The sequence below is a fragment of the Centroberyx affinis genome, unplaced genomic scaffold, assembly GCF_046629955.1.
Source record: "Centroberyx affinis isolate AG114_WGS23_722 - 3 ecotype Tasmania unplaced genomic scaffold, CSIRO-AGI_Caff_v1 ptg002593l_1, whole genome shotgun sequence".
NCBI classification, from domain to species: Eukaryota; Metazoa; Chordata; class Actinopteri; order Beryciformes; family Berycidae; genus Centroberyx; species Centroberyx affinis.
The window spans coordinates 342,495-355,825 of NW_027280796.1; the positions used below are offsets into that span (position 1 = coordinate 342,495).

The 13,331-nt window shown below is 42.5% G+C and overlaps 1 protein-coding gene across 11 annotated transcripts; it reads right to left on the reverse strand.

Moving 5' to 3' along the window:
* Positions 1–1,480: 1,480 nt before the first annotated feature.
* Positions 1,481–12,495, reverse strand: slc8a2a (solute carrier family 8 member 2a). Of its 11 annotated transcripts, none has more exons than XM_071534630.1 (12): positions 12,142–12,495; positions 11,654–11,791; positions 10,554–10,781; positions 10,171–10,437; positions 8,886–9,326; positions 7,874–8,235; positions 6,248–6,351; positions 5,528–5,545; positions 4,666–4,778; positions 2,837–2,936; positions 2,070–2,339; positions 1,481–1,887 (listed from the first exon to the last, which is right to left on the reverse strand). In XM_071534630.1, exons 1-12 carry the CDS (start codon positions 12,493–12,495, stop codon positions 1,511–1,513), a joined length of 2,772 nt encoding a protein of 923 aa, XP_071390731.1. In that variant the 3' UTR covers positions 1,481–1,510. The 11 variants fall into 11 exon arrangements, with proteins under 11 accessions (XP_071390731.1, XP_071390742.1, XP_071390738.1 ...); XM_071534641.1 differs by lacking the exon at positions 5,528–5,545 and adding an exon at positions 5,195–5,246 and having other exon boundaries at positions 4,666–4,761; positions 6,256–6,351; positions 12,142–12,222; XM_071534637.1 differs by lacking the exon at positions 5,528–5,545 and adding an exon at positions 5,195–5,246 and having other exon boundaries at positions 4,666–4,761; positions 6,247–6,351; positions 12,142–12,222.
* Between the last annotated feature and the right edge of the window lie 836 nt (positions 12,496–13,331).

A 13,331-nucleotide genomic window follows, 5' to 3' on the forward strand; every position in this document is an offset into this window, starting at 1 on the left:
AAAATGCAGGTCAAATTATGTTATCAATGTAAGTTGTGATACCTGAAAATTTGCTGTAATATGGGAGCGTCCCAGGAAAAATCAAATATCTGGTCACCCGTTATATGAATACCTAGTGAAAGATAATACAAGTGAATGCTTTTATGAAGCTCATGTTCAGGTGTTCTGAATGTGTTTTAAACTCATGTTTGACCAATATTTGAAAGTCACAACCATCTATGGATCAAAGTATTTCCCCGTAGTCCAGCTGCAGCAGTGGTGTCACTGTTTTGATTCCATCGGGTGTGTAGAGCTAAAATCGGTCTTTTATTGAATATGGCACACAGGTATTTAGAGCATGAATAGGGTTTAAGGCAGGGGGCCCTTTACCAGAACAAACGTCACTTGTTTCCTCATAAAAATGTCTATATGCTTCTCTCAAAACTCACTCACAAGCATCTAGAAGCTGTCTTTGAAAAAAACATTCTTCCCAGTTGAGCACTAATCAAGAGCTAAGACCATACTTAGTCGACCGGTCTGGATGATGGATCAAGTGGAGACTCACTCAGTTAAAATTTCATTGTAATTATGACAACTTAAAATAAATTACAATATAATTTTTGTCCATATCAGTTCATATACATTAAATTACAAATACATTAAATTACACAATTAATAAATAAATGGATAAGACTTAGGGGGTGAATGAATCATCGCTTTTCACACAGTCACTCTAAATGGCAGATATTAGATACATTTTTTTTTTCATGCCACAGCTGATTAGAAATTCATTGCCTGTGTAATTCTTTGTCATTGGTATGCTTCAATCTTGGGCCCAGTCTTGGGCGTGTGTTTCATGATCATTACTACTATGAAGACTCAGAGTGAGTTCAAATCCAGTAGGAGCGGTACATTATACTAAACTATGCCTCTTGTCACATAACTCAACAGAGATATACAATTTTCCAGTGAGAGATATTATACAACAGCAGCTTATCTCCCAAACTGTAGATTGTAACTAAACTATGCTCAGTTTATGTAGTTCATCTATGTAAAAGCTGCTGACATTGATTTATTTATTCAGTAGGTAGGACAGGCAGCCTTGTCTGTCAAGACCAGTTCTCTGACCGAGGTTCACGAGCCCCTGTAAGCATGAGGAGAAACAAGACCAAACTTGAAATTCAGGTTAAGGACCATCAGGCATCAAGCCTGTATCAAGCAGAAGCCAGTGACTTACAGAATACATGCTGACCATTTGCCCTCCTTCATCCATTCCCTGTAAGTGAAAATGATCGGTACTGTCACAATCAATTCTACTGACTGGAACTGTCCTCAAGCGGATGTGACATACAGATTTGCGCTTGTGTGTCTGTGTGTGTTTACATGAGTCAGGTGTTTTTCATGAACCATGGCAGCAGTTGTCAAGTGAAGATATGTCTTCTCAATGGTAATAAAGAGTACTGTCCAGGTGAATGTTGCCCTGGTTAATGCGTGTTTGTGTGTGTTCCATCAAAGCCCCCGGCCAGCTCTCTCAGAAGCCCTGTATATGGCAATAGGCCTCCAGGCTGGAGAAGAGGATGTAGAGGAACCAGAGGCCGAACAGGCTGAGGGTAGTGAGTACTTTGGGGATCCGCGGGCCTCCCAGTTCGCCGCCTACGGACGGCCTCCGGCGCAGCATCAGCACCCCCATGCTGAGAAAGGCGAAGATGGTGAAGAGTGTGACGGAGAAGGCCAGCGAGCCGGGGTCCACGCGGAAGACCTGACCTTTGACCTCCCAGTATATGGCCGCCACAGACCAGGCCACTCCGATGCCCAGGAACACGTTGACGGCGTTGCTTCCCGTCACGTTGCCCACAGATGCATCGGCGTACTGGTCCTGAGTGGCAGCTACTTTACTGGCAAAGGTATCTGCGTAAAAAAAAAATGGGGGCGAAGAAGAAGATATACTGTAAAAATGTCCATCCTACCAAGTCATGTAGTTTAGTATTGAGTCTTAAAATCTGACTATTAAATAAAAATGGTATATAAATGAATGAAATACAAAACTTTCTATCTCTCTCTCTCTCTCTCTCACACACACACACACTCACCAGGAATGGAGGTCCCCAGAGCCACAAACACCACAGCAGTGACCGTGTCCCTCAGGCCTACAGTGCAGCCAAAGTGGGACGCTAGGTCTCCAATAATGGCTGTTAGGAAGCCAATGACGCCGATTGACACTATAAAGCACGCCCAGCCATTCCAATACTCGGTGGGCGGGATGAAGGCAAACAAAATCTTCCAGAAAATGGACACTATGTGCATGAAATAGTCACAGCAGTTAGGCATTCGCTGCTCTTCCCCCTCCTCGTCTTCATCACCTGTTAATAGAAGACAAAGTGCGGATTCATTAAACAAGGCAACAGTAAACATGTCGCCTCCTATAAATGATGCAGTCACCCTTTGGGCCAATCAGGAGCAAGCTATATAATATAAAAAAGGTCAACGTTTCAAGTCTGTAATGTAACAATTCAAATATTGTCTGCTAGTCTGTTCTTGTTGGCATTTGTTGTGCCCTTTATTAGTTGATTGTGCAAATGATGCAGTCAGCCCTTGGGCCAATCAGTGAATAGATAACAAATATCACGGACAATAACGGTTCCTGGAGGCAAATTTGTAGAGCAAGGCTAGAAGGATATGGGCTCCAAATGCCACGTCATTAGAACTTGTGCTTTGGGAGATATGGGTGGTTACTTAAATTTTTCAGTTTGACCTGGAACTGTTTCTTCATTTCTTTGAAGGCTTTGTGAAGAAAACTTAAAATAAATATAACTAGTACACATAAACGTTATGCAAATGAAAGTGCATTAAGAGTGACCTGCGCTGACTGTGACCGCCTCAATGAACTGCTCTCTCCAGGAGTGAGTGCCAATCACCACCGCCAGGTTAGTGTCCTTCAGGAGTTTGTCCACAGTGCTCTGTTAGAACAAACACAATGGGTTAGTAGAGGCAGAGGAAAACAGCTCATATAAATCTATAGACTAGGGCTTTGGTCAAATTACTGTCACTTCAACCCATTCAGGAATTTCTTCAAAAACAAAGATTTGACAACCTCTTTCTTGAAAATTCTCATTATAAGCTACTTATAATGAATTTCCCCAAGGGGATTAAGTGATATCTTATCTTTATCTTATTTCTTGTTATATAGGCTAGTTGAGAATGAGAGAAAGTTTTCACGTTTTTGTGATACTTTGGATCTTTTCTCTTGCCCCCCTCCACAGAGAGGTCAGAGGTCAGGGTCAGTTATAGAACAGCAGCCCTTGAGCTAGTAAGCGTCTTGCTCAAGGACACTTCAGCAGCTTAAACCAGATTCTTCTCAATGATGGACAAGGACTCCCTAATGGCTACACCATGCTGCTGCCTGACTTGAACTGATTTTAGAACTAACTGACCCCAACCCTGGTAAGTACAAACCAATCAACACATACACAGCACATATTGATGCACACACATTATTTCAGTGCATCTCAAATCGAAATGCATGACATGCTTGAGAAAAAGTTCAGGATGTAGAAAAAGTGTCTGATAATAAATGTATTTAATCAGAAACATGAAAAGGTTTGGGAATAGAAGAAATTTAAGGAGATAAAAGTCCTATCTAATCAATCCCAGAGCACACAGAATTCTGGCAGAAACTGTACCGGGTCTAGCACTCCATTGGGAGTCTGTCCAATATGATGGGTATGATGGGAGAGAGGAAGCCATGTTGTTAAAGTTGTTAAATGAAGCAAAACAAATGCTGCCACTTTACACACTTCAAAAATACATATTTTTGTATTAAATAGCCCTCCCCATTAGCAACATTATTAAATATATTAGAAACTACTAGAAGCTATTGACTCTCTACTCTCTACTGTATAGACACAAACTTTTTTGGGATAGCATAAAATTGCCAGACTCATTTGAGAATACCACTCAAATAAACAATTTACATATGCTATTCATATGCCATAGGACAGTCCAGTCAGTATTTCTGAACATGACCAACTCTGTCACAAAGCTACTAAACACAGAACCAAAACTTATAATCTATGAAATGTGGAGCTGTTCCACTGACAACAAATGTGTGATAGATTTTGCAGCCTAATACAAACTGATTGGACATTTACATCCAAATGATCTTTGTATTATAGTGGTGATACTGTATCAGGTCCAAATCAGACAATTGTATCCTTCATCCTGGAAAACCACACTGGACACTGACACAGTTCACTTTTTCATCTTTCCCAATTCATTCTCTAAGGAGCTGTATATTGATGTGACATCACAGATTTGGGTGGGGTGGAAGGGATGAATGGAGCAAACTATTCACATCTCTGGCTAATGGAGACAGTAGTGAATTTCAGTGTCCTAAATCATTGGGATAACATTTTAAAGCAAATTCACCTTTAATTTACACAGGCTACTCAAATTTTGCTTTCAAAGACAAATTTATGACATGAAATTTGTTTTTATTTGCACAACATTACAATAACACTTTAATGACACTTTTGAAATATCTGCTAATAAATGAATTTAGCATGCATCACTCATGTCAGTGTTAAAATACAGTATATTTGTCTGGCCCTTGTATTCAAAGACATACTTGAGTATGAAGAATGGTTGGCTTACTGCAAGTGTAATGCCATCCAGCACCCACCCACACACCTTAAACTCACAGGACTCCTCTATGACGACCTCCAGCCTGCTGTGCTCTCCCAGTATGGGTTTGCCCATCTCAGAGATCCTCCTGGCCTCCTCCTCCTCAGGGGTGGGGTGGCCTGTCAGGGAGCGGAGACATTACATTATTAGAGCCAAATATGTCAATGTCAGTGTATCGTAGAAAAACGAAAGCACACACATGCCCCTGTCCTCAACAACAGGTGCTGGACAGAACCTAAAACATGCAAAAGAAAAGATATCCCACACACTGCACTCTGCTTCCAAGGTATATATATTTCATAAAGGTGTGACGTGTTGCATTTTAGCATCAATAAATCATTACCACATAAATTTTGAGACATTAGTATAATTACTGTAAACAAACAAGCCCATCGCCAAGATGATTGGCAGCCTCTGGCGGCTTCTACACTGTGTTTTACATTGTGTGCCAACAGGTTGCATTTCATAGGAAATCTGCTGGATTGCTTTACGGCACAAAACAGGAAGAGGGCGCTGTTCTTTCGGCGCAAACGGCTAAGGCTTTCAGGGGTTTCTCGCAATGGTGGAAGGAGGTGAAAGTAAAGCCGAAAGAGAAAACAAACACATGTGGAGTGACGCCAGGGAGGGAGAGGGAGGGCAAGTAACAACAGCCTCTGCAATAAGAAGGAATAGGGTTTATGGAAAATTTTGAGAAACAGTAGCACTAACAATGCCGGTGTAAGATAGAGGCTACCAATCATCTCAATCATGGTCTTATTTGTTTACAATAATTACACCAAGATATAACAATTAATTTGACAATGATATGTTTATATTTAAAAATGTTACACATAGCACCTTTAATACCCAAATTTGCAAACCATCTTACCCTGGTTTAGCAGCAGTGCTGTGAAGAAAGACAGAGAAAGATTCAATACAATGACATACAGGTAACTATTTTCAGGGCCTATTACATTACAACGAATTGAGAGAATCTGTGATGACGTCTGGACAGAGCCCATACTGTAGGTTGGCCACTTGCTGAGAACGAGCACAAAGAAAGCATCATTACAGCAAAGATACAGTAAAAAAAAAAACCCTCTATCTCTCTCAGTAACGGTTCAGCTGGCACGGCGCGCCCTTGTTGCAAGCTTTCATTCCCCCTCTTGTCGAATGAAATGAATTACATTACAAAATTATGTAATCGATTCCTTTTTACCTCCTCTAACAATCACATATCCAATTCCCGCACCTCCCTCTTGGCACATTGAGGATGCAAGGAACAGGCAATTGATACTAAATTCATAATTGGCTGCAGCGCCTGCGCCGCGGTGAAACAGAGACAACCGTGAACTGCAGCGTGTAATCTTCGGTTACTGCCTCTGACGCAGACGCCCAGTATTCAGCCCCCCCCCCCAGCTGTTGTTATTGTTTTGACACTTGATCCTGATCAAGATATTGTTGCGGTGCGTTTGGAGTGTTTAGTCAGTGGGAATGAGAATGAGAGTTTTCTCTGACTGTCATATGATGCTGCATTTTACTACTGTAATCACGAATACGCGAGTCGCTTATACATTAACGCTAAAATATAAAACACTGACACACTTACCGGAGATTCCTCGCTTCAGCCATTTAGGCTCCTCCAGCATGATGAAGAAGTTTTCCTGCTTCTCGTACTCCTCCACATTAATAATGCGCACTTGTAAGGTCTGACTGTGGAGATATGCAAGCATGCACACAGACACACACAGACACACACACAAAACAGAGACATTTCAATTTCTTTAGCAAAGAATCAAGGGTAAACAAAATGTGATCAAAGATAAAGTGCATAAATACAAATATACACGTAAATAGAAAACAATTTGCACTCCAGAAATGATCCCCCACCACCTCCACCCCTTAAATATTTACATACGCTCTACCATCTAAATCACATCACAAGCTAAAGTGACTTAAATAATTAATCACATTGGACATCTGAATAATTCAGGCCTAAACATAGTGTGCTCGTTGGTACACACACACACATACACACACACACACACACAGGAACGGCACATAGGGGCCAACAATACACGCAAGCAAAGTAAATGCCTTACAATGCCACAAATTAGCCATTACTCAAATGTGAATATCAGGAAAGTACTAGGTGAGTCTTCTAGAATTAGTTAATTTGTTGAATACTTTGATAACTTGCTATTACGGGTGACAACTTAGTAGAGTCACAAGTACAGGTAAACACTATATAAGGGTCACAGTATGACAAAATATAAAGAAAAAAACAATAAAAGTCAACAATAAGTCACCCCCCCCTCCTCCACACACACAAACACACACACACACACACGTAAACACACACACCCATTATCTATCATCCTCACGTGTCTTCAAATATCCATTACTGTACAGGTCCTACTGTAAGACCGTGTTACATAACAGAGTTTAGCACTAAGTGTGCAATTAGCCCATGTGCAAACACAACTTATATAGCCTGAAAATTTAATGGGAAAAGGATCTGTCAGCTAACATGGGGTGACGGGAGGTTCCCAAGCCTGATCGGGGAAGGGATTATCATTAGGTGTCAAGTCGTCAGGTAATTCTGTCTAATAGGAGCTCCTCCATCTGGAGTGGATGACTGATAACCCATAATAATCTTGCATTGGGGTTCAGTTGCTCCTTTCCTACAAGCACTTTTGGTCCAGTCTAATATGAACATAAAAGTAAAGATGCTGATGAATTAAATGTGCTAAGTGTAGCATTTTACACAGTTTCTCACAATGGCAGATGGTGGAAGGAGTTAAAGGCCGATGGAAAAATCACTTCCAACATGTTTATCCTCCTCAGTACAGCAAAGAGAAAACCTTTGACTGAATTAATTTTGAGAAACACTAACACAAACAATACCAGTGGTGTGAGAAAGAGAATACCAATTATTTCAACCATGGTCTCATTTGTTTACAGTATTATGTCAAGGTATCACAATTAATTTGATAATGATATATTGATGTTTAAAAATGCTACACATAGCATGCATGTGTAGCTAATATGAAAAAGTTTGGGGGCCCTTGTCTTATGTTGAGGTTGGGTAGGTACAACTAAGTGTCAATGCCTGGTGCTGTTTCCTCCCTAGCAATGAATAGATTCATGTTCCAAGGAATCAAATTCATCAGACTCTGTGGCTTCCAAAGTCTAACTTTCCAATCGTTTCCTCAGGTTGTTGACCATGCCTCACCTGGTCTGTTCATTGGTGAATTCCAGCTCCCCCCTGGCCTCCTCATAGTCCACCCCAGCCTTGGCGCTGCCATCCTCTGTATAGTACGGCACGGCCACCGTGCCCCTGGAGCCGGAGTTCCTCATCACCGTCAATGCCAGCGTGCCGGAGCTCTCACTCACCCGTAACACCCGTTGCCCAAACGAGAAGATGCCAGCATGGTCATCGTCCAAGATAGTCACAGTGGCAACCAGCGGCTCCACCAGTCTGCCCTTGGGTGGAGTTCCTGTTCCTTCATTCCCAGCCTCCTCCAACCTCAGGTTTTGAAGACGCACAAAGAAGTGCTCATCCTCCTCAAAGACATCATCGTCCAAGATGCCCACCTGTAGAGCAGAGAACAATGATGGGTCACTCTCCTCATGCCTGGTTTGATACTAGTCCATGACATTTTTAATGCAGACACTTGAAACGGACTCAAAATCACACTTTCACACTTTCAAAATCACAGACACCAGTAACCCCCTTTTCTTGCTTGTTTGGTAACAAGGTGGTGCTGGGGTGCCATTGACATCAAATGTTGACTGTTGTGATCATTTGTAAAATTGACTGGTTGTAAATATCACAAGGTGGTGCAGCGCTGCTGTTTCACTGTACAGAGACCCCTTAAGTTGCAAGTTCACTTGTTGATTGGTTGTGGCTATACAGTTTAATAGGTTCAGCTGAAGCATGGACAGAATTTTGTACCACATGTTAACATAGTGAGCTAACTACCAGTTAAGGGTAATAACAAAAATGAATGTTTATTATTCTTCTGATTTCAAAACCCTGTTTTGGTTTTGTCTGAATTGATTTTAACTCCTCTTAATCAAAATTCAACAGTTCTATTTCCTGCATGATTCTCAGTTCAAATTATGGGAAGGTAATTTTAATACATTGACAAATTTTGAATTGACCGCAGCCCTGGAATACTTTGCAGTTCCTCTTTATAACTTAAGCTTCCTCCCTTTCATACTCCCTCTTCCCCCTCTCTCACCTTAATCTCTTTCCGGGTCTCCCCAGGTTTAAACACCAGGGTTCCCTCACTGAATTCATAGTCCGCCCCAGCATTGGCGGAGCCGTTTTCTGTGCGGTAGTCCACATAAAAAGTGTTCTGGCCTGTGCCCCCATCGAGGATCACCCCGAGGCTCAGAGTGCCACAGTTCTCTGTGCACTGGTACTGGGCACATTCAAAGAAAATGTGGGAGCATGTGGCCTTGTCATCCCCCTGGCCGCCAGCACCTGAGCGACGTGCGTGCTCGGCAGCATGTTTCTTTAACACATTGCCGGCACCGATCATCATGCGTGTCGCCTGGATGCGGTAGAAGGCGCGGCTCTTCTTCTTCTGAACCAGGGCAGAGTAGTTGGCCATCTCAATCAGCTGATCCAGGTCTTTGTCGGGGTGTTTCTCCTTCAGGTCTTTCAGGATGCGGACCATCTGCCCATGAGGGGACACAACGAAAATCAGTGGTAGGTAAGTAAGTAAGTAAAACTTTATTTACACAGCACTTTTCAGAGAAGAAGTCACACAAAGTGCTTCACATGATAAAAACAAACAATAGGTCACACCTAAAGTTTTAACTGACAACTTTGTATTAATTCCAAGAGGACCAAGGCACTGACTAATTAGTTGTGATTGGTGATTCGGCCCCAAAACGAGTACTTCTGTTCTGTCAGTTAGTGAGTTAAGATGTAAAAAGTTGACAGCCATCCAATCTTGTGATTGGAGAGTGGCTAGTCTGTTAAGACCACTGACTTAAACAGACAAATATAACTGGGTGTCGCCAGCGTAAAAGTGATATGAAATGTAGCCAAAGTTGCGGATAATATGGCCCAGGGAAGCATATATAGGGAGAATAGTATAGGACCGAGGATTGACCCCTGGGGCACTCCACAGGTCAGACAGGCAGTGGATGAAACGTAAATGCAGATGTAAACTGAGAATGTTGTATTAGAAAAACGTAAATGCACTGTTGTTAACACACTACCCTATAGACAGTTGTTAAATCATTTCAAATGGACTTTCTTAGAACAACATCTTGTCAAACTGGGTCCATAGTCTAATGCATATTTATTTGGTACATCTTTGACATGAAAAAGCTTGGGAACTCCTCTTAGCTTTCCTGCGGTCTCAAAAAACAATACTATGGGAAGCGGACTATGCGCTCTCCTTCAAGGAAAACGTTGATATTGAAAATATAGTCATATAATTATGACATCACACCATTTGATCTTGCAACGAGAGGCTGCGGCACCATTTCTCCACAATCCAAATCTCTTACCTCATCTTGATCGTTGCCCGTCTGCACGGAGACCGTCACACCGGAGGAGTTTCCAGGGCACGAATTGCTGTCTGAGAACTTTCCGTCCATGATCACGTCAATGCCCTTGGGCGCCGCGTCACCTTCCATTTCCACCACAATGCCGTGCCTCTTGTCAGCGCGATAACGCTTGTGCATGTACTTGTAGAAGAGCAGGCGACGGTCAGCGATCCAAGCCAAGATTACACACACCGGGAAGTAGAGCAGGGTCACGAGGGCCTCCCACACCTGGTAATAAACACCCAGGCAATATGAGCACACACTTGATTTATTAAAAATGCAGCAGTTATATACAATACATTACAATACACAACAAACTAGTCTGCATGAACACACACACACACCTCTACAACTCCAGGTGAGATGACAGCCAGTATGAGGTAGAGCCAGATGTAGGCAAAGATGCTCCAGAAAGCTGTGACAAAAAACACCCGCAGGTGTTTGATCTTGCGAGTCTCTCCATCAGGGATCACCCACACACACACACCAATGATCACAAACATGTTGAAGGCGGCGCTGCCCACAATGGTGCCCGGACCAAGCTCCCCTGCATGAAAGTTGTGCCCACACACCTGGCAAATTCAAATGTCAAAGGGACAAAGAAGGAAAGACAAAAATCAAACGTCACAATCTTTGCAGAAAGCCAAATAATTTTTTTTTAAAGATGTTTTAATGCTACCTGGAATTGAATTTAAGACCAATCTGTCAAAAATCTGTAAAATGGGCCTGTTTCTGTCTGAACATAGATACTGCAAGTTCTGAAACTATAAATGGGCGGTAAATGAAAAATGAAACAAGGAAATTTAAGCAACAGTTTAGCGACATGATGTCCATCTATTTTTATTAAACCAGACACAAATGAAAAGAAAACATGACTGGCATATTGTATTAACCCCAGGGTAAACTCAGTTTACCCACCTTTTCAGGACTGAAAATTCTTGTGTACAGCAAGTGTACATCATAGTATGTGTATCAAACTGATGTATGTTATATGGAGGGGAAAGCATAAATCAAAATTTTACTTCAGTCTGCTCCAGTGTGTACCAGACATGCGCAGTCACTCTCATTCAAAAATTCTGTTGTCACTACCAAGTTCTGGTAGTGTGAACATTTAGTGACATTCAATTATAAAAGCAGCCGGCCAGACAGAGGTGAGTAGACGGCTAAATAGCCGGCAGCCGGCGCTTGGGGATCCCCCTGATATTTGCATCAAAATGAAATTCATTAAAAAACAAACCTGCCATTACATGGTGAAAATATTCAGACTTCTAATAACTATGTGTAAGACATTTTAATACTTTACTCTTTAAATTTAGATAATTGTATACATTTTCAGACTTTTTAAATACCCCGTTCACAGTGAAAGGTAACTTCTTGATTATGTTTTTGTTTTTCAAATTAGATGTATGTGCGTTAAGAGGATGTGAAGCCGCTTGTGTACTACCTCAATGACGGAAAGCAGAATCTCTGGCGCTGAGGAGCCCAGGGCCATGAGTGTGAGGTTGGACACAGTCTCATTCCAGATTCGCACTGTAGTTACTGTCGTTTCCCCATTGGGTTTGGTGATGGTCACCTCTTTCTCCTAGAAAGACAGAGGTTTGTGAAACACTCGGTGGCACAATCTGCCCTACTGATTCACAGTGCTTTTCATAGATGGTGAGGTCCCGTAATTGCAATCACCCATCTCTTCAAAATATCATAACCCTTAAAATAACCCATCTTTGTCAAAAGACAAAGATGTTAAAACTGTTAAATCCACTTGTTTGCTTACACATTAGAAACAAATAATGTGTTTACAGTCTGCATATGCCCAGTTTGTTATTGTGGGTAATAAGCATGAGAGCTTCACCTGATTAGGACACTGTTTTCATGTTTTCATGTTAAAAAAAAACATGAGGACAAAATGGTGAAAAGACTAGTCTTGAATGATACCTGAGAGGTGATGACCTCTATGGAGGCCATGAAGCGGTCTGCGATGATGGACACACCCAGGAACATGTATAGGAGGCAGACGAAGTATACGATCGCCCTCCCCGCCTGCTCCCCCAGTGGAGGGTTGAGCGGCAGCCACACCGGCAGCAGGATACCGGGTTTACACACCACCTGGCCCGCACACGTCCGCTTGCCGGATCCCGTGGCGTTACCCGGGGGCTGGGGCTGCTGGGTGCCCGACGCCCGCTCCACAATCTGGGGCCCGAAGGAGGAGGAGGTGCAGGGGTGGCAGAGGAGGAGGAGGGAGAGGAGGAGGAAGAGGACTGGGGAGGGGTGAAAGGGGAGGGGTCCCATGCTATCCCTGAGTCAGGTGGGGCCTGGGGTCACCGGGGGGAGCGGCTGGGTCAGAAGACTCTCCTGGAGAAACAGAGAAATATATACGATTATTACTGTACAGTAGCACAAAATGACCATCACATATGTGCAGGGGGTTGATAGGGTTGTTGATCAATACCAATGACTCAGCGATTGCTTCCCTAGGTGCTGTGATTTCAAAACTCATTTTCTGACCAGACTGTTTTGGAACATAAATTCCCCACCCATTGGAATTTCAAGACACTTCCAACTCCCCCCCCACACACACCTTTTTGCATTTGTAACTGCTCAGCAATAAAGGACGGTGCGTGAACAAGCAACTAATTTCAGCCTAAATCACAAGTGGGCAGAGAAGAGCATCCCATTCACCCTAATTGAGACGCTGCAAATTCACTCTATTTTCCCAAATTAATTTCAGGTTGATTTGAAGTGACAAATCAAAACTTAAGAGTTAAATACAAAACTGTCTCCTAAACATGAGTGAGTGAGTGCTTTGTCCAGAGAAAGATGGACTTACCAACAGTAGCTTAACCTGCTACGAAAAGATTGTTTTTCACCAATTTCTCCCCCACCAGCCACAAAGAAGAAGAAATTCAGGTCTAAGTAGTACGCAGTTTACTAATATCAAACTTTCAAAAATTCAGGCAGTTATCTCTCGCAGCCACTTGGGGCCACCAAAGTGCGAAGTTGCCAAGTGCAGCTTTAAACCTGCAATAAGCGATATCAGACCATATGAGCAATCCTGAACCTAATGTGTGCTATGTGGAGATAGCAACAAATTTCTACACACGTTGCTGTTTTCACCTCTTCAAAAG

Coding starts and splice junctions, on each gene's coding strand:
- slc8a2a (XM_071534630.1), bottom strand. CDS start 12,495: ATGGGACCCCTCCCCTTTCACCCCTCCCCAGTCCTCTTCCTCCTCCTC. Junction 8,236..8,885: donor AGACCCGGAAAGAGATTAAG/GTGAGAGAGGGG, acceptor TCTGCTCTACAG/GTGGGCATCTTGGACGATGA. Junction 1,888..2,069: donor TCTGGGGACCTCCATTCCTG/GTGAGTGTGTGT, acceptor TTTTTTACGCAG/ATACCTTTGCCAGTAAAGTA.